This window comes from Nematostella vectensis, chromosome 12 (assembly GCF_932526225.1).
Source record: "Nematostella vectensis chromosome 12, jaNemVect1.1, whole genome shotgun sequence".
Lineage (NCBI taxonomy): Eukaryota > Metazoa > Cnidaria > Anthozoa > Actiniaria > Edwardsiidae > Nematostella > Nematostella vectensis.
Window position 1 is genome coordinate 4,675,809 of NC_064045.1, and position 20,864 is coordinate 4,696,672.

General features: G+C 40.3%; 3 protein-coding genes and 1 long non-coding RNA gene across 4 annotated transcripts; all 4 read left to right on the plus strand.

The window, feature by feature from the left end:
• Nucleotides 1-93: 93 nt before the first annotated feature.
• On the plus strand, nucleotides 94-4,575 carry LOC5509637 (kelch-like protein diablo). The gene is made up of 3 exons (XM_001630078.3): nucleotides 94-1,161; nucleotides 2,632-2,972; nucleotides 3,340-4,575. The coding sequence occupies exons 1-3, from the start codon at nucleotides 218-220 to the stop codon at nucleotides 3,786-3,788; spliced, it is 1,734 nt and encodes a 577-aa protein (XP_001630128.2). The 5' UTR covers nucleotides 94-217; the 3' UTR covers nucleotides 3,789-4,575.
• A 6,614-nt stretch (nucleotides 4,576-11,189) lies between these two features.
• LOC5509657 (tubulin alpha-1A chain) lies at nucleotides 11,190-13,561 on the plus strand. Its single transcript, XM_001630079.3, has 4 exons — nucleotides 11,190-11,350; nucleotides 11,505-11,727; nucleotides 12,148-12,296; nucleotides 12,503-13,561. Exons 1-4 carry the CDS (start codon nucleotides 11,348-11,350, stop codon nucleotides 13,481-13,483), a joined length of 1,356 nt encoding a protein of 451 aa, XP_001630129.1. The 5' UTR covers nucleotides 11,190-11,347; the 3' UTR covers nucleotides 13,484-13,561.
• Nucleotides 13,562-14,340: 779 nt separating this feature from the next.
• On the plus strand, nucleotides 14,341-15,620 carry LOC125557596. Its single transcript, XR_007305333.1, has 2 exons — nucleotides 14,341-14,651; nucleotides 15,107-15,620. It is a non-coding gene; the product is annotated as an uncharacterized LOC125557596 (long non-coding RNA).
• Nucleotides 15,621-18,325: 2,705 nt separating this feature from the next.
• On the plus strand, nucleotides 18,326-20,628 carry LOC5509638 (tubulin alpha-1A chain). Its single transcript, XM_001630080.3, has 4 exons — nucleotides 18,326-18,481; nucleotides 18,635-18,857; nucleotides 19,200-19,348; nucleotides 19,488-20,628. Exons 1-4 carry the CDS (start codon nucleotides 18,479-18,481, stop codon nucleotides 20,466-20,468), a joined length of 1,356 nt encoding a protein of 451 aa, XP_001630130.1. The 5' UTR covers nucleotides 18,326-18,478; the 3' UTR covers nucleotides 20,469-20,628.
• Nucleotides 20,629-20,864: the final 236 nt, after the last annotated feature.

A 20,864-nucleotide genomic window follows, 5' to 3' on the forward strand; every position in this document is an offset into this window, starting at 1 on the left:
TTACGTCAGAAAATTTATTATCCCTTTTGTTAGGTTGGCATAACAACATTCAAAATATTGAAAGATGTCTTTCAAGAGGAAGTGGTTTGTTGATTGACAAGCATTCCTTCATGCGTTACGATAGCAACAAGCTCTCATACTCAGCCTCTCCGCGCCGCGTGCACATCAAATTCCTCGTCCCAGTTTCCCGCGATGAGCACGCAAAAGTATAAACAACATGGAACCTTCGGAAAAGGGGGTTGTTTTTGAGCAACCTAATGCTCCTACTGCCTCGGTTTTTGATGTTCCAACTCATTGTTGTCGGGTACTACAATTAATGAACGATCAACGAAAAGAAAGTACGAAGCTTTGCGATGTAGTACTTAGAATTGACGAGCAATCCTACGCCGGTCACAGAGCTGTGTTAGCGTCTTGCAGTGCATATTTCTATGCCATGTTCAATGGGGAATTAGCCGAAAGCAAGCAGAAAATTATCACTATGAAAGACATACTGCCTGATTACATGCAAGTCTTAGTTGAATTTGCCTACACCGGAAGAGTTGAAATCACCGTGGAAAATGTTCAGAATTTATTAGCTACTGCGTCTTTGCTACAGTTTCACGAAGTGAAGGATCTGTGTTGTCAGTTTTTGGAGTCCCAACTCGATCCATCGAACTGTCTAGGGATTCGAAAATTCACCGAATCTCATGGTTGCTGCAAGTTTTTAGAAGTGATCGATAAATATGTGCTTGAGAACTTTAAACAAGTCATGAAGTCAGAAGAGTATGCTCTTCTTCCAAGTGAGCTATTGGTGAAAGTGATTTCAAGTGACGATTTGAACATTATCGAAGAGGAAGAGGTTTTCGAAGCAGTAATGAACTGGATTCGGCACGATTTGAACACACGAGTCGCTAAACTTCCCTCCTTGATTCGCTATGTGAGAATGCCTTTGATCTCGAAACATTACTTGTTGAATCGCATCGACACTGATAGTTTGATTCGTTCCAATCTTACGTGTCGCGATCTGCTGGACGAAGCGAAGAACTATCATCTCCTGCCCGATCAAAGAGCGCGCTTCAGATCAGATCGCATGAGACCGAGAAAATCAATGATGGGGACTATGTTTGCGATCGGAGGCAAAGAAGCTGGGGAGACAATTTCCAATACAACTGAATGTTACAGGTATCCTTTCATGGTGGTTTATTCTATGTTGGGGTTATAATGTGAACAATGCGTGAGACACAAATTTGAAGACCCCTTGGCTTCTACCTGCGGAAGCTTTGATATTTCCGATTAGGATTTTAAAAGGGAATGGAATATCCAAAGAATAATACTCAGATGGCAGATAATGGTACATTGTTTGATTTTAAAAGCCGCATTGTTTAGCGATACTTTTATGTCACCGTTGTTGTGACATGTAAAGAGTAGCGATCATTGACCCCCTTCAATTTTTGGAGCCTTTGCTGCTTTTGTTTTGGCTTATGCATTTTTCCCAAAGTAGGGAATGTAATCAAAAGATAGTATTTCTGGTGTTCACTTTTACTGTCAAATCCGTTGTATCGCGACCCGCGTTTTCAAAACACAATTTGTTTTTGGTTTTCTGTTTCGTCAGTAAAACCATTCTGAGCCAATCAGAGTCTCGCTTTGTGCACTTCCCTGGCTATCCTGTGGACGAAAACCAGACAGTGTCGCGACAGAAAGCCAGGCAACTGCACTAGGCAAGAAATGGCAAGAATCTGATTGGCTTAGAATAATTTGACTGGCGGAAAGAAAATCCCAAAAGACAAAAACAAATCGATGTTTTGAAAACATGGGTCGCGAGGTGTGAACATTTTTTCAGGAGGGGGGGGGGGTGGAGACTCTCCAGAAAAAAAGATGGGGTGAATGCCATCTGCCATCCCTTAGGGGGTGTTGATGGATCTTTCTGATTCTGCTATCTCTTAGGGTAAAAAAAATCATCCAACTGCAACTGTTTAGGGGGTGTTTAATGGTTTTTCTGATCCTGAAATCCTCTAGGGTTGAAAATTGGGCATAAGGATTTCTATTGACCACATACAAAGTGCTATCCATCAGGGTTAAAATTGATTTTGCCAACAATCACCTCGTCTGTTTTTATCAGAGTCCCCTGCTGGGGGTAAATTACAGAGAGCTGTTAAGCCACATTGTCACCAGTTTACTTCCGGAGGTCCGACGGAAACCTCAACCGTTAAAAGACAAAAGAATCTATTAAAATCCGTGATATTAAACAGGCCATCAGCTCTAAATTATCAATCACATCCTCAAAGAAACTTTCAATAAACACACTGCTTTCGATATTTTGAAATATTTTTTTGCGTTTTCCGTTAAAAATCCCCGGAAATTGTTACGTAATCGACCGGAAGTAAAATGGTGACAATGCGGCTTTAATGATGCTGGCTTCACTTCACAAGCCAGAAGTCTCAGGTTTGAGTCTGGGTCAAGTCGGCTTAGGTTTTTTCTTCAGAGTTTTAAAAACCAATCTCTACTTTTGGGACTGTGAATTCTCATATTCTCTAATAAGGTCATTAAACTGGAGGTCCCCTCTCTAGTAACACAGACACTACTCATATTCTCCGTTTGTGATTATAGACTTAAATTTAAATACTTTCTACCCTCTTATGAAATTCCTGTTAGTCTTCAGACAAACACATGGCAGAGTTCTGCCCCTCTGATTGTACCACGACAACAACTTGGTGTTGGGAATATTGGCAACCGGCTGTATGCAGTAGGGGGCTCAAATGGTTATACACGACTGAGTACAGTGGAAATGTTCACACCAGAGTCAAACAAATGGACATACTGCAAATCACTGAACACCAGTCGTTCTGGAGTGGGGCTTGGTGTTCTCGGTGAGACACTTTATGCCCTCGGGGGCTATGATGGGAGGACATGTCTAAAGACTGTGGAGCGGTATGACCCGCAAGTGGATTGTTGGAGCAGTGTTGCCTCAACAACTGTAACAAGAAGCTTCCCAGGTAACCATCAGTTAAAAAAAAATACATTTTTGATCATATTGCAGTTACTGAGGCAGTGTGCTTTTGAAACAACATGCAGTGATGCACAAACTATATTGCATTTAAAGCCAATGTCTAGTAACCAATGAGAAAGCCCCAAAATGCCACAGCTTAAAATAGCAGACAAGAGAAACATGCATTTTATAATCTAAGATAAAAACAAGTTTATTGAAATTGAAAGTGAGATACCATTGGGTTTTATTTTTGGGGTCTTGTCTTGAATTTTCCTCTGTGAGAGGGAGGAGAATAATTAAAATAATAATTAAAATCATAGACAAATGTAAAAGTCTTTTTTTGTATTATGTATATATATGTTCTCTCTCTCTAGGTGTTGCTGAGCTTGGAGGACGCCTTTTTGTCATTGGTGGAAATGATGGAGCCTCATTTTTAAACTCTGTTGAGTGTTATGACCCCCTATCCAATAAATGGACCACTTTACCATCTATGTGTCGGCCAAGAGCAGGAATAGGTGCAGGTGCTATTGATGGATTACTGTTTGCTATTGGTGGGTTCGACGGTATGTTAAGATTAGACATTGTGGAAATGTTTGAGTCACGTATGAACACTTGGACCCAAGTTTCACCCTTGAAATCATGCCGAGATGGAGTTTGTGTTGCGGCCTATGGCTGCTGGATTTATGCAGTCGGTGGAATAGATGGGCCTTCATACCTGAACACGGTGGAGGCTTATGACCCCAAGACAGACTTGTGGGAAACTATGCCTTCAATGTCCAGATGCCGAGCAGCAGCTGGGGTTGTTGTGCTTCCTCCTATATGAGGACTATAAATTGAATAGTTATGCATGGGCCAGCTAGGGAGTGGCTTAAGCCTCCCCACAGGTTATGCAATATTTTTATATACCGTAATATTTTTTATCCCCAACACACACATTGTATAATTTTAGGGTGTGCTGTGACCCAATTCATATAGTATTTAACAAGCATAAAAGTAGACAGGGTGATTGTCCTGTCTTTTAGGATATAAAGTTCTACTCCTTAGTAGTTTTTTTTTTACCCCCATTTGTTTTTCATGGGGAACCCCCTTCCCCGGGGCTTTTGATCCTTTTCCTATTCGTTAACTAAGAAAAAGAGAGGTTTCAGATTTCTCAGGAAGAAAGAAAGAAATGTTATTCAAGTTGTAGACATTTTTATTGGTGAGGTAATTTGGTTTTGTTCACTCAATTTTGATAATAGCGGACTTGCACTAAGAGATCACGTGACTGTTTGTGTGGCAAACTAGCATGCACTCAGACTTTCAGAGGCAAAATAACAGCATCAAATAGCAACTTTTTCAGTGCTTATGAAAAGGCTAGAACTATTTTCTTTCAGAAAGGGTTTAGTTTCATTAAAAAATTTTTTTTTGTCATTCTTTGGTGTGACGGGCGCTGTTATTTCTGATTTTTTTGTTTGATTTTTTTTTCAATAAGTCCCCTATTAAGCTCGTAACTTTTAGTGTATGCAGGGAAATGAAATAAAATGCAGGTAACAATGTGTATTCTCCAATTAAAATGCATCGGGCAGTGTGACTGTCTGTCACCAAGAAATATAGATAAGATATCTTTTAAATTTTGTGCATTTACTTGTTCTGGCCGGTTTCCCTCTATTATGCCAGTAAGTATTTGGCTGTCCAATAAGTATTCTCCTTATTCTGTTACAAAAGCAGCCTTTTGCGACTTAGGGAAAGGTCATTATTTAACAGGGGGGAGGGCTGCTATGTTTGGGGGGAGGGCTCCTTTTTTTTTAGCGTTGATTTGGGAGAGGGCCTCAAATTTCGATACAGGGTTTAGGAGAGTGCTTTATTTTTTTAACACATTGACCCCTCAACCGGCCTGTACCGGCTTTGGGAAGTACCCACAACCCAAAAAATTCATAAATTCAAAATAAACACAACAAGACGAAGATACTCAGGCATCAGTCTAAGGGATAAATGGTCTTGCAGATATGCATCCAACCAAGGTGTTGGCATCTACTCTTAAGCCAAATAATAGCACAGGTTCTTTGACAAATCTCAAATCGAACAAGGAGAGAAAAGCAGAATCACCCCTCTCAATAAAACGCTCAAAATACCACACAAGGGAGAAAGATCAGCAAACACAGCTCAAGACACAAATAGATACCTTTATTCTGATCCTCCAGGTACATTTCCTTGGCCTCAAAACACAATGCCCATTCCTTGAAGGATTGTACAACCACGAAAATATGTTTACGTATTGCAAAGCATTCTGGGAGATCCAGGGGAAAATTCACGAGGGGAGGGCCAGTCAACACTCCTCTCCCCAAAGTCAGATGGTTTTTTATAAGTCTTTTCACCCCGAAGCCAAACAAATCAATTCCAGGTCATACAGACCCAGAATAGCAGTGTAAACAATTTTGGAATCAATTTGGTTTCAGAAAAGACACCATTTAGGAGAGCTGTGGTGATTCATTAGAAAATTATTATCTCATCCGGGCAAAGCCAAACAAGAAAAAATCATCATGAATCCACCTTTGCTTGCAAATATCCATAAGCAAAGCACTCAATTATGCCCCAAAAGACTTCATGATGTCCTGAGACACTCTCCTAATATGCTCATAGCTGTATTTTTGATGAAAAATACAAGCAACCATCAACTTGTGCTGGCTTCAGCACATCGACGAGGGATTAAAAGTGGGGACCGCAAAGCACTGTTGGAAAGCTTGGATACCGCTGACTAGGTGCAGCTGTGTTTGACTTTGACGGGCTGTATAAAACTCAGAATAGGGGGGGAGGTATCTGTTTTCAGTCTGTTTTTTGTAAATTCAGCTCCAAAAAAGCCAGGAGTCAATGGGTTAATCAACCACCCCTAGATTTTAATCAAAATAACTAGACCTTTTTAGACTTGTGCTGTGACATACACCAGTGGATTGGATCACATATATGCCATTTCTAGCAAGTGAATATCTTTAACCTAGAAAATAGAATTTTTTTTACTTGGACATGACTGGACTCATTGATAGGGATGATATGCATAGCTTTTTTAGAAAAAAATGCCCAAGAAAACATCAGATTCAGGCAAGGTTTTGTTATAAGATTACTTTGACGGTGAATATACAGGAAAAGTACCAAAAGTGGGTTGACACTGCTGCTTTGAATTTATAAAGGCAAATATTTTTATAGAATTTGGGCTCCCTGTGGTTTCCCTAATGGTTTTAACATAAGAATTATCTGTTAGAATATCAGCCATAACTTAAAGGAGGCTTGTTTGTATATCAAGCAGAATTTGCCTACACTGTTGTATGCACCTAAGCTTGCGAAAAATGCATTGTTCTCAGGCAGTGAGGCAAGCATGATTTTTAGGGTGTGTTGGTAAACACATTGACCCCTCAACCGGCCTGTACCGGCTTTGGGAAGTACCCACAACCCAAAAAATTCATAAATTCAAAATAAACACAACAAGACGAAGATACTCAGGCATCAGTCTAAGGGATAAATGGTCTTGCAGATATGCATCCAACCAAGGTGTTGGCATCTACTCTTAAGCCAAATAATAGCACAGGTTCTTTGACAAATCTCAAATCGAACAAGGAGAGAAAAGCAGAATCACCCCTCTCAATAAAACGCTCAAAATACCACACAAGGGAGAAAGATCAGCAAACACAGCTCAAGACACAAATAGATACCTTTATTCTGATCCTCCAGGTACATTTCCTTGGCCTCAAAACACAATGCCCATTCCTTGAAGGATTGTACAACCACGAAAATATGTTTACGTATTGCAAAGCATTCTGGGAGATCCAGGGGAAAATTCACGAGGGGAGGGCCAGTCAACACTCCTCTCCCCAAAGTCAGATGGTTTTTTATAAGTCTTTTCACCCCGAAGCCAAACAAATCAATTCCAGGTCATACAGACCCAGAATAGCAGTGTAAACAATTTTGGAATCAATTTGGTTTCAGAAAAGACACCATTTAGGAGAGCTGTGGTGATTCATTAGAAAATTATTATCTCATCCGGGCAAAGCCAAACAAGAAAAAATCATCATGAATCCACCTTTGCTTGCAAATATCCATAAGCAAAGCACTCAATTATGCCCCAAAAGACTTCATGATGTCCTGAGACACTCTCCTAAATATGCTCATAGCTGTATTTTTGATGAAAAAGGTATTCTGATCAATTTCCGTACCTCCTAAAAGTCTGGAATTTCAATTGTTTTCTGGAGAGAAACCCAGACCCCCTACAAAATAGAGAAATCAATGTGATGTGTATTAACATTCTATCACTGAATTTACGAATTTCGATTCATGTCAAAGTCCCCCCTAATAACTTTTTAGATTCTTGGTATGAGAAGATGTTTAAATAAGATTTCAGTTTGGAAGGAGCTAATAATGCTATTTTCTATTTAGGTTTTAACAACAATTAGCATATAATAGATTTGAAATAGGCAAAATTGTTATGAGGGATTATGCCCCCAGACCCCTTATACAATATTATTTACACCCCAAAAAGTGGGCTCTAATTCAACTGTTCTCCCGGCTTAGGTGGTGTTAAGGAAAGTTCTGCCGCCCCTTTATGGGAATGTATAAGTCAGTGCCCCAGCTGCAAATTTTTGGGCGTCCGGCCTAGGGGGGGTCACGATTTTTTGGGCTTGGATTTAAGGGGGGGACAAAATTTTTGAGCCCAGGGTTTTGCAAAATTGCCGCCCACCCCCCACCCCCCAGTAATTAATTACCATTCCCTTATATATAGTGTAAACTAAAATGTTTCTACATATTTTATTCACTTTTTAAAAAACAAATAATTGAGGTTTATGTTCCTAGGATGTAAGTTTGATTAAGCACGACGCAAGTTATTTTCCAATTGACCCTGGAATTCAAGGCCAAGAATGCGCAATTGCTTGATTACTAGGTCATGTTTGGAGTGCAAGTTTGAACTTTCATGAGCAGTTTTACAGATGATCCAATTTAAGCTTTTAAATATGTTCAAACTCTTACCTACCAAAGACTCGGTTTTATGCTCAAATTCGATCATCTGGAAAAAGGTATCATTACATCGAAATGCCTGTAACATTTATTGAAAAAACGCGGTCAACACCACAGGGAACCCAAACTCACAGAGTGTACTTCTTTTCTCATGAATTTCTTTTCACAATAATAAACTGTTAAAGATACCAATGGGTTCCCTTAATAATGCATGCTATCTTTCTCGGTTAAAAAAAATATTTACGTTTATTTAAGTTTACGCCGACCGACAATTTCCTAGTCTGCTTAGCAGCCGCTTTTAGTGTCTAAAATCGGATGCTAAGCAGACTAACGCTTTCCCTGACCGAATCTTCCATATCCACACCAATTCCTGGTGTGGATATGGCTGTCAAAGTTGTCAAGAGTCTAATGGTAAATTCTTATGTCCCATCATAGAAGTTCCATTATGAATATCTTTTTTTTAATAAAAACAATACTCCCACAAGCTTTGCTGTGCAGAAAATGTCATGGATGTAACAGCATTCCAAAGATTCAAAACAATATATTTAGACTGTTTAGATGCCATACTGTGATTTTTATGTATTGATTTAGTGGTGATTCTCTCCTTCATTGGACCGAATATTCAGAAAAATGTCTGGAAATTAAAATCCAAAAATATATCTCCTTTCATGCATTACATATTGGTGCACCCCACTTTACCATATAGTGGATTTGTTGTTGGTGGCCTACTCCCAAATGAATGCAATGAAGAAAAAAACAGATTGAAAATGCTAACTTCTAATTTCAAACCAAACCCTTTCATTGATCTATGTTTGGGGTAGAGAGGAATCAAAGAATATCAATTGACTAAAAAATAATCAACGGGAGAGGAGATATAAAGTGAATTGACTCAACTTGAAAGGTTTGGTGAAAAAAATATAACAGTAATGAAAATAATTTGATTGAGCATTTCTTGACATTTCCCCTTTCCCATTATCTTAACCCTTTCACCACCACAGGCCTCTAAAGAGGCCATGTCTTTGCTATCCAAGCTATGTGAACAGAATTCTATTATTGAAAAAGAACAAGGTTGTTGCTAGTGTTATAAAGTTTAAGTATCTTGCCCTAAAAAACCCTTCCCCTTAATAAAAGATCCATTAATGTACATTTGTAAAGCTACATTCTGACAAGCTTTGTTCTTGCGAAGAACAATGGATGAAACAGGATTTCAAAGATGGAATATAGTGTCAGACACAATTTTAGATAAGATGCAATGCTGAAGATTTAATGTACCATTTTAAGTGGTGATTTTCCATCCCCATGGGAATTAATATCTACAAATATACATCCAGTAATGCATTATATTTTGGTGTTTTGAGAAACCCTGGATCTAACTATTCCAATGAAATAAATCTAAACATCTAACATAAATGTAATGGGCAAGAGACTTGGAAAAAAAATCCTAAAGAGAAAATATAAGTGAAAGTAATAAATGAAAATTTCTAATTTAAAAATCAAATCTGTTCATTAATTTATTTTTGGTGTAGAGGGGAAATAGCAAAGAGCATCAATTGCATAAAAATAGTCAACAGGGAGAAGAAAAAGGAAGAAATATGACTCTTCCTTAAATGTTTGAAAAGAAAATATAATAACAATAATGTGATAATTATATTCAGCACTTTTCTCAAATATCCCATTATCTTTAGGTTGATAGAAAACTGTTTTCTTTACAGATTTATTATTTAAAAATCAAAAGTTTGTTTTTAGTTTTATATTATATAAGTATCTTGTTCTAAAAAAACCTATGAGTGTGTACTGCTGAATCACATAGTAATGAACTAGTCATTTGCGCCCCCCTCCCTTATGGTCCCACAGAAGTCAGGGGTTAATGTGGGGTTTTAGACCACTTTTTAACCAGAATATGTCAAGAGGGGTGGTGGTATTGACTGTTTTTGACTCTTAACTTGGAAACAGGCTTTTATTAAAGTTTAATCCCCGGGGACCATGAGTGTGGGGGTATCAAATGACTAGTGAATAAGAACATCCTACTGTTCTCTTCAAGACATGATTTTTAATTCTCATGTCTTCCAGTCTTTAGCATTCATCTTGGCCCTCAGGTAGTTCCTGGTTCATAAAAGAGTGAAAACAATTATTTATTATTTCTTTCAAAACAATCTTTTTATCAAGCCATTTATAATCTAACTAATTTTCCACAACTATTTGAAAAAAAAATAAACACATGAGATGCAGACAATAACAACAATACATATTGAAAATAGGGTTTTTTTTTTATCCTCAGTAAGGAAAATTTCTCTTGTAAGTTAAAAAAGCTGCTGTATCTTCTAAGGATATGTATCTTCTTAGGACTAAGAGCACAGGATATAAAGACAAGAAAGGTCTTCTTTAGCAATATTTGACAAATGCAACACGATATTGGTTAGCCTTTATGAAATATCTCAACACAATCAATTCCAGTTTTTGTTGTATTGTATTTTATTCAACACAATCAAGAATATAGATAAAACGAAGAATGTCAAAACAAAACCTGTTATGCTCAAATAATTTGATTACTAAGTTAAGTACTCGCATTCTCAAAGCATACAAAAAGGACAACAAAAAGCCTAATAACTGTCATATCCTCAATAGACAATACAAATCGTCGTCCGAAACTCACCTTGCATTGTTTTTTTTGGTCGCTTTCTTGTGGTTCTGTTCGCTTTTTAATGTGAACTGTTACTTGCTTAAATTTACTAGCTAAAACCAGATAAATCTTGGCGTGAATGAATGTTAGTAGATCTCCTCTAGTTGACTTAATCCTTAAGTCACAAAATTTGAAGCAAAATAAATAATCATCGCATAATCGACAAGAACTTTTTCCCTTGTTCCGTGCTTGTATTTAGTCGCCATTTTGGGGCCGAGTGGGGCCTGGGAGTCGCGCGGCTGACTGACTGGCTGGATGGCTGGCGAGTGACACCACAGGGTACCCGCGCGATGACCACAAAAACCAAGTCGCATACCTATACCATATTTCCATGCCTATGGGGCTACGCGCGCGGCCTGCGGCCGCACTTGGCTCCGCTATCACGCGTACTAGAATACAAGAGTGCTTGTGTTACCTGTGCTTCTGTTTTTGGGATTTTCCCTTCTAGTGGGCTTCCTGTAGAAATCATACGTCAATGTCAAAACTGTCAATTTTTTAAAACTCAGCAGCCAATCAGAGTTCGAGCTCCTAGTCAAAAACTTGTTTGAAACAGGTTTGAAAAGCATACGCAAGAGGCTACGACATCAATCACGAATCCCGCGTAACGACTGCACCTTTCAAGTAGGACTTCGCTTGCTGTGGACGTGACTTCAGCAGTTCTGCAAATTTCAAATTTTAACTTGAAAAATCTCTAAAAAATACTATATTCTAGTTAAGTCAAGATGGTAAGCGACAACTAATTCATTTGTAGTCGCTAAAAGTTCAATTTTGAGGAAGTTTCGAGAACTTTACAGAGAACAAAGAGAAGTAAAATCCGATGATGATAGCGACAGAGCTTTCAGAATCTCACCAGATATCCATTTTGCTTTTACTTTACAGCGTGAATGTATTTCAGTACATGTTGGACAAGCCGGTGTGCAGATTGGCAACGCCTGTTGGGAGTTGTACTGCCTCGAACACGGAATTCAGCCCGATGGCCAGATGCCGAGCGACAAGACGATCGGTGGCGGCGATGACTCGTTCAACACTTTCTTCAGCGAGACCGGCGCTGGAAAGCACGTTCCCAGAGCAGTCTTTGTCGACTTGGAGCCAACTGTAGTCGGTAAATACTCTTATTTTTGGTCGATATCATATTTAAAGAGTGGATAAGGCGAGACTTTATGTTTTGCAAACCAAACAACAAGCTTTTGACGAGAGCGACAATCAAAAGCAAAGCGTGTAGTATGACTTAGATTTCTTATCTCTTATCTTTTCCCTTCTTTCTGTTCATAAAGCAAAACAAATAAAACATTATGGAACTTATCATGGCTAGTAAGGTTAATTTATTTCTCTCTCAGATGAGGTTTGTGGGGTATTCATGTTTTCTGCAATCGTTTGTCTTTTCTTCTTGACCGGGTATGAAGATTTTTTAGTGTAGGTTATTTCAGATGTTTTGTTTTGTTTTGTTTTGTTTTGTTTCGATAACAATTTCCAGCATTATTTTTGTGTTGCCAATGATGAGAATTCATTGTCTCTCTTACAGATGAGGTTCGTACTGGAACTTACCGCCAGCTTTTTCATCCTGAGCAACTTATCACTGGCAAAGAGGATGCTGCTAACAACTATGCCCGTGGACATTACACCATTGGGAAGGAGATCGTCGATCTAGTTCTAGACCGGATAAGGAAACTGGTGAGCAAACTCTTTTTGAGGAGTAAATAAAAAAAATATTCACATTTATTTATTTGTTTGTTTGTTTGTTTGTTTGTTTGTTTGTTTGTTTGTTTGTTTGTTTGTTTGTTTATTTATTTATTTATTTATTTAATTATTTATTTATTTATTTATTTATTTATTTATTTATTTATTTATTTATTTATTTATTTATTTATTTATTTTAGGCCGATCAATGTACTGGTCTTCAAGGTTTCTTGATCTTCCATTCTTTTGGTGGTGGCACGGGATCTGGATTCTCCTCACTGTTGATGGAACGTCTGTCTGTTGACTACGGCAAGAAATCCAAGCTGGAGTTTGCCATCTACCCAGCTCCTCAGATCTCCACCGCTGTGGTTGAGCCCTACAACTCCATCCTGACCACCCACACAACCCTGGAGCACTCTGACTGTGCCTTCATGGTGGACAACGAGGCCATCTATGACATCTGCCGTCGCAACCTCGACATAGAGAGACCCACCTACACCAACCTGAACCGTCTTATGGGCCAGATCGTGTCCTCCATCACTGCCTCCCTGCGCTTCGATGGTGCCCTGAATGTGGATCTGACTGAGTTCCAGACCAACTTGGTGCCCTACCCTCGCATCCACTTCCCTCTGGCTACCTATGCCCCAGTCATCTCTGCTGAGAAGGCCTATCACGAGCAGCTGAGCGTTGCTGAGATCACCAATGCCTGTTTTGAGCCTGCTAACCAGATGGTGAAATGTGATCCACGTCACGGCAAGTACATGGCCTGCTGTATGCTTTACCGTGGTGATGTTGTCCCCAAGGATGTCAATGCTGCCATTGCCACCATCAAGACCAAAAGAACCATCCAGTTCGTTGACTGGTGCCCCACTGGATTCAAGGTCGGCATCAACTACCAGCCACCTACTGTTGTCCCTGGCGGTGACCTGGCCAAGGTGCAGCGTGCCGTGTGCATGTTGAGCAACACCACAGCCATCGCTGAGGCCTGGGCTCGTCTGGATCACAAGTTCGATCTGATGTACGCCAAGCGTGCCTTTGTCCACTGGTATGTGGGTGAGGGTATGGAGGAAGGAGAGTTCTCTGAGGCTCGTGAGGATCTGGCAGCCCTTGAGAAGGATTACGAGGAGGTCGGTGTTGACAGTGTTGAGGAGGAAGGCGAAGAGGAGGGAGAGGAATACTAAACTGTCTGAATTATCTTAACTTTTTAACTTTTCTGTAATATTTCTCCGAAAATGCAATAAAACAACTGAACCTTGAAATGTCTTGATCAGTGTCTATGCGTGTTTGTAAATAGGCAATAAGGGGCCGTAACAGACCTCGAAATGTTTTGATAAGTTGGAGGTGGACAGCCACGCCCCTACTTGCCATTTTGGAGTGTGGTAGACAAGGGGAGCAACGCCTAAAACATATAGCTCTCATTTACTCAATCCATAAATCGTAAACCGGTAGTCGCTCATCTATACCGACTTGCGACAAACGCCCTATAATGTAATGTCTAGTGCACACTAGCAAAAATATATTTTTCTCTTATGCCAAACAAGTTTTTTCTCTTATGCCAAGTACACACTAGCGAAATAACGACATTGGCGCGCGCACTCTTATCTTCGACATAGAGAGAAACATGTCATTATGTCCATGTCGTTATGTCGGGCTAAACATAGTGCGCGCGCCCATGTCGTTATGTCGATATGTCGCTAGTGTGCACTAGGCATAACAGGCAATCGACAAAATATACTAAAAACTGGTGGCTAACAACATGACGGAAAAAGGTTCCAATAAGCTCATTTTATAACAAATAAGGCTTCGAATTTCTCAAGTTTTTAGCGGGTAATAATAAACAAAATCTCAAGTGCGACCTTTTGATTGCGCATTATCTTCCCTGATGTGGCCTAGGAGGATACCCTACTCTGTACAAATCTCGAGAGAGGTGGCCTGCAGAACTTTGTACATATCTGTAAAGCCACTGGTGGCCACAGATCACAAATACAACTGAAGATCTGGTTCGCCTGGTTATACGATAGGTTCATAACTAATTGCTCGAGCGAGCGCAGCGAGCGAGAGCAACACTAATTTCGGTCATCGTGTCGATTTGGGTTTCCTGTGGAACAAACCGCCGCCATCTTGGAAACGAAATCTCACGTCCCCTCCCCTCATCGTCAATTAGTAGTCTATGCGTTGCCTTTCCAGCTTAGATTTGGACGGACTCTGTGAAAACCAAGATTTGGTCTACCTTTGGCAGTCCACGATTCACCAGCATTTTTCGCACTTGCCTTGTGTTTCCGATAATGGTTGAAAGCTCCGTCTTCGATTTATACCGCGAATACGATGGAGATATCCAAGAATTATTTGGTAAGTAAGACGACTTATGATCCGATGTTTTACGGGGTTTGCTTATCATGGCTTTCGAAGTTTGTCATTTGATAATAAAAGAACTCGGATAATCAAACTAGCGTCTCACCTAAGGGCCCTAAGGGCAAAGCGAAATGTTGAATACCTAACAGCCCAAATCCCATTGTCTGAGGATTGTACTGTAGTTTATAAATGCAACTGAGCGAAATAACTTTATAAAGGGAAGACAAACCAACCAAATTCTTAGAATGACGGGTAAATAATAAGCATTCAGTGAGATCTCTGTGTTATTTGATGAGACTTGTGTATAAAGGGAAATGTAAAATCAATCCGAATAATCTCGGCTCTGCCCCGCTTCTCGGCCCTTCTAATATCAGACATAAAATTGTTTTTTTTTTTTTTTTATTTGATACTGGGTTTGCAGTATTTTATATTCTGAGTCTATTTTTCCACAGCAATGTCCAGTCCAGAACTATAACTATGATTGCAAATTATTGCCCAAGAAATAAAACAAAGTTGATTGCTACAAGCCACAGAGGAGACACAGAGATTCTTTAGAAATCAGTGGGCTTCAGTGAATACTGCTGTGTACTTACATGCAGAAGCTATTGTTAGGGAGAAGCAGGAAATCATAAATTCTGTATAGTTCACTATATGTTAATACATGAGCAGTAATCTTTTCAGTAGCTATTATCATGGCCACCATTTAGACCAAAATAGCTTACTGGGTATGTACAGGCATGCAGCTCGGGGTGGACACACGGGTTGTGCCCCTCCCACTCAACCACCAAAAAGTAGTCTTTTTTTTAATATACTTACTTTCCATAATATCTATGACTGCACATCCCCTCCACAGCTAATTAGATTGCTTGTTATGGTTATCAGACTTCGCCTTTCCTTTTCTTGACATACAATGCCTTTAATTAAATAATTTCTTTTGTTTAAAAAATAAAGACTACAAACAATTTGTTTTTGTTCTATTTCTTTTATAAAACAAACAGAGAAACCATGAAACAAAGGGTTAATGATCAGCCAAGAAAGTGGCTGCAAAGAAAAGGGGGTCTTACATAAATCTGGCTTATGGAAAATGTGCAAACTGCCCCACACAAATCTAAAAGAATATAGATTTAACCCTTGCAATTGAATGACCAACCAATCTATGAGCTCGAGCACTTCACTTCTCCACGAGAACTTCTAGTATATTAATGACTATTGTGTATTATTGTTATTATTAGTCTCTATATTACTGTTGCTGACAACCTGTAATTCAGTAGAAGACTGTAATAGGTTATTAAAAAGGATTGATTGATTGACAAATATCTCGATTATTTAGGATAAAAAAAAACATAACAAAAACAAAATTCAAGTACCTTATTGGCTACGGATAGGATTCGCGCCTGTCGAGCCATTCTCTATTTCCTTGCTAAGAAAACTACTAAGAAAAATACGATTTTTGAGCAAACTTCCAAAGTCAAGGTTATTTAAACATGGATCTTTTGAGACAACCAAATCAAGGGTTCAAGCGACGCGTATTCGTCATGGATTTTATGTCTTGAACCATGCGCACGCATACCTATCAACTCTCCCGCATTAGGCGGGAGTCTCAAGATTTTGGACCCCTTTTCCCGCTCTCCCGCATTGAGCACCAAATCTCCCGCTTTTTAGCGATATTTTTATCGCTTCCGAAAAATTATTCTATAGAAAATCGTCATTTTGCTTATTTTCTATAAAAATATTTGAAACAATAATTCCCTTGTGTAGCGCATTATATCTAACGCCCTCGTGAGTGGATTTGTTCGCGAGAGCTTTGTATACGGCAAACGCAAGCAAGGCTAAACCCACCGTTCCCCCTAAAAAATGAAGATACCCCGACCCTTCCCCCCCAAAATTCTCAAGCCTTGAGATTTTAGGAGGTTGAGAGGTATGCGCATGTGTATTACGAAATCACTACCATGGTGACTGATCGAGACCCCAAGAGACCCAGTGCGCCCAAGTAGAACTCGATATATTTTTCACTCTGCGTCACAGCGAGCTGTGCGTGGCGGTGTTGGGGCAGGAATCTCTAGCTTAGCCGTTAAGCATTATCTGCCATAACGGTAATTCAGCGCATAATTCTTTTTGGTCGGGCACGTTTCGGCTAATGCGTCGGGCACTGTTCGCGCGCCTCGGGTTAGTAGCTCGGATTACGCAACGAAACTTGACCGGGTTTTTTTTATCAAACACTAGATGGAAATTCGTGGTTTGTTATTAGAATTTAGCCCAACAACTGGTCCTACCGCCCTTGCGCACGTCTGGATGTTATCAGTTATGTATGGTCTATATATATATATACGTTTACAGGAATATTATTATCCTGTGTACCAGAGACTCCAGACTTCTCTCGTCCAGTGACGCTCAGCCAAAATGCCGCGACAAAGGCTCTGGTACCCAGGGTAGAATACCAGGTGATCCAGGGCAAAAGGCATATTGTTTTCATCAAGCAACTTATTTATTTATTTATTTTTTGCACGCAGATTTATGTACAAGAGTTCCTTGGAGTATTTCCTTACAAGATTTTTGAGCATGGCCTTTGCCTGTTTGCAGCATTGTCATATCCATTTTATTGGTATGTTTTTGGCCTGGTGCGCGCATCCTCCTGTGTATGCGCATGGGTTTTGATTTCCATTTTATCGGTTTCTTATATTGTTCTGCTATAAAACAACTTATTTTGCCCTTTTATTGGAGCTCCGTCATTTGTCTCAGCTCTTCGCGCAACGCGCTAGTCTCATCGCCACAGAGTCCCGTACGTCATTGTTTCTTTTCTGATCCTTTGCGGAAAAAGAGCTGGAGACAGTACCAGCGCGCTTGGAGAGAATGGATCGGCAAGCCTTCTCCCTCATCATTCGCGCCTCGTTTCGTATCTCTTACTTCCCCCAACCCTTTGGGCTTCCTTCGTAGGCTAGGGCAAAAGCTATGCCGGCGGAGAAGGCTTTATTTCTCCTGTGAATACAGGAACTCAAAAAGCGCAAAGAAGTTCGAGCTCTCAATCCATTTTTCGGCCAAAACAGAGCTGAAACCCACCGAAAGAAGCTTGCTTCGCATAAGACGCAGGCTGAGGCTTTTAGTCTTCATTCCAAAAGTACTGTGTAAAAACAATGTGTTTAGATTTTTTATTTTCGATAGTGTATGTTGGCACAGTAGTAAGTTTACTTCTATTATTGTCCTATTTGGAGAACAAAACTATTGTTTATTTGTAAACACTTTTTCTCCTTGGTCACACACTATTTGCTATGTTGTGTATCGTAAACTTTGCCTGGTATTGTCACGCATGAGTAACGCGTTATCAGGCTACATTTGTTTACAATTTACCCCTTCTGTAACCATTTTATCGTTCTATAGTAATAAACACTAACAGTGCTGATAAAGTAAATACTACTAAAATGTTTGTTCCTGCTATAATAAATCATTTTGAAGAGCGCAATTGCAATTTGGTCCTTTTATTGAGTTATAAAAACGCGGGATTTTGTTCGCGCTGCTGTTTGCTCTAGACGGTAGAATGTAACCGGAAAATCAGGTTTTGAAATTCACTCTTCAAATTTCCATGACAACGTCAAGACGCTTCAATCCAAATATTTAGTGTCAGCTTGAATTAACCAATTAGAGCGTCGTAATAGTGGACAAAGAACAATTAGCATAACGAATCATATTTATACGCACCCAGTCACGAGGTGAGTCATTTCAGCTTGCGACCCAATACTGTAGAGAGATCGTAACTTCTACTACAGTTCGGAGCACTTCCATTACAGTTTATATCCAAATCTCCTTCGAAATCAACCAACTAATACAAAATGGTAAGTACATTTATAGTATGTTCTTTCTAAAAATGATCGACTTTAACTCTTTTTACAGCTCGAAATCACCCTTCTCCAGAAGTTCGTTGACGAGGCTCTCTCGCGCGCTTTTTTCGGTTACTTCCAATTCTTGACCATGAACGTTCTTTTTAGCGTGAGTGTATCTCTATCCACGTTGGACAAGCCGGTGTGCAGATTGGCAACGCCTGTTGGGAGTTGTACTGCCTCGAACACGGAATTCAGCCCGATGGCCAGATGCCGAGCGACAAGACGATCGGTGGCGGCGATGACTCGTTCAACACTTTCTTTAGCGAGACCGGCGCTGGAAAGCACGTCCCCAGAGCTGTCTTTGTTGATTTAGAGCCAACAGTAGTCGGTAAGTGAACAATAAGAGTAATTTTATGGTTCAACATCCGTTAAATTGATAGAATAGCGACCCCCACTGTTTCGCAATAGGTGACGAGCACGACGTTAACCAAGCGCAACGTCTGAAAAATGTTCGAATTACAAAATTCGAACCCTCTTCTTCAAGCTGATTGTTTTCCATGGGGAGATTTTACAAATTACATTATTGTAGGCCAGCAAAATGACCGTAACCGTGTTGCTATGTTATCTGTTTTAATCAACAAAAGATTTCGAAACTATGCATGCATAATTTTTTATGATTAGGTTTCAACTGGCGAATAATTCTAATGTCATCTTTTTATTCCTTCTACAGATGAGGTTCGCACTGGAACCTACCGCCAGCTTTTCCACCCTGAGCAACTTATCACTGGCAAAGAGGATGCTGCTAACAACTACGCCCGTGGACACTACACTGTCGGAAAAGAGTTGATCGATCTGGTGCTTGACAGAATCCGTAAACTGGTAAGATTCTTTTGTTTGAAAAGAAGTATCGTCACATTGTTGAAACGCTGTGTTGACGCTTGTAGCTATGGTGACTTTTTTGGTAATGTAACCAGATTTTATTGAATCAAATTTCAACCATGTTTTTGTGTTATTTCAGGCCGATCAATGTACTGGTCTTCAAGGTTTCTTGATCTTCCATTCTTTCGGTGGTGGCACGGGATCTGGATTCTCCTCACTGTTGATGGAACGTCTGTCTGTTGACTACGGCAAGAAATCCAAGCTGGAGTTTGCCATCTACCCAGCTCCTCAGATCTCCACCGCTGTGGTTGAGCCCTACAACTCCATCCTGACCACCCACACAACCCTGGAGCACTCTGACTGTGCCTTCATGGTAGACAACGAGGCCATCTATGACATCTGCCGTCGCAACCTGGACATAGAAAGACCCACCTACACCAACCTGAACCGCCTGATTGGCCAGATCGTGTCCTCCATCACTGCCTCCCTGCGCTTTGATGGTGCCCTGAATGTGGATCTGACTGAGTTCCAGACCAACTTGGTGCCCTACCCTCGTATCCACTTCCCTCTAGCCACCTATGCCCCAGTCATCTCTGCTGAGAAGGCCTACCACGAGCAACTGAGTGTTGCTGAGATCACCAATGCCTGCTTTGAGCCCGCCAACCAGATGGTGAAATGTGACCCACGTCATGGCAAGTACATGGCCTGCTGTCTGCTTTACCGTGGTGATGTTGTCCCCAAGGATGTCAATGCTGCCATTGCCACCATCAAGACCAAGAGAACCATCCAGTTCGTTGACTGGTGCCCCACTGGATTCAAGGTCGGCATCAACTACCAGCCACCTACTGTTGTCCCTGGCGGTGACCTGGCCAAGGTGCAGCGTGCCGTGTGCATGTTGAGTAACACCACAGCCATCGCTGAGGCCTGGGCTCGTCTGGATCACAAGTTTGATCTGATGTACGCCAAGCGTGCCTTTGTCCACTGGTATGTGGGTGAGGGTATGGAGGAAGGAGAGTTCTCAGAGGCTCGTGAGGATCTGGCAGCTCTTGAGAAGGATTACGAGGAGGTCGGTGTTGACAGTGTTGAGGAGGAGGGCGAAGAGGAGGGAGAGGAATACTAAATGATGGACATTAGTACAAATGAGCAGTTTTAGTTTTCAGCTGTAAGCTGTACACAAATGAAACATGTTGTGTTCAGCTTACTAGTCAAGCGTTTGATTTAGGCTAGACATAACTAGAATGTAATGTCGGTTCTGCATCAATAAATGACAAGTTCCTTAACATCTGTTTGCAATCATAACTTGAGACTGGTTGTCATACTGCATTTCACTTCTATTATCTTCCCTCAACTGAAAAGTCAAAATCCTCTTAGATATACAGGAAGCAAATATCCAGTTCCTACATTTAGACAATGTCATGCTCAAAATCAAAAGTCTTCCCCAAATGGCCTAATGATTTATCTAGGAGACAATATAAAAATACTGATTTATGATAATTATGCTCTGAGGTAGTTTCTT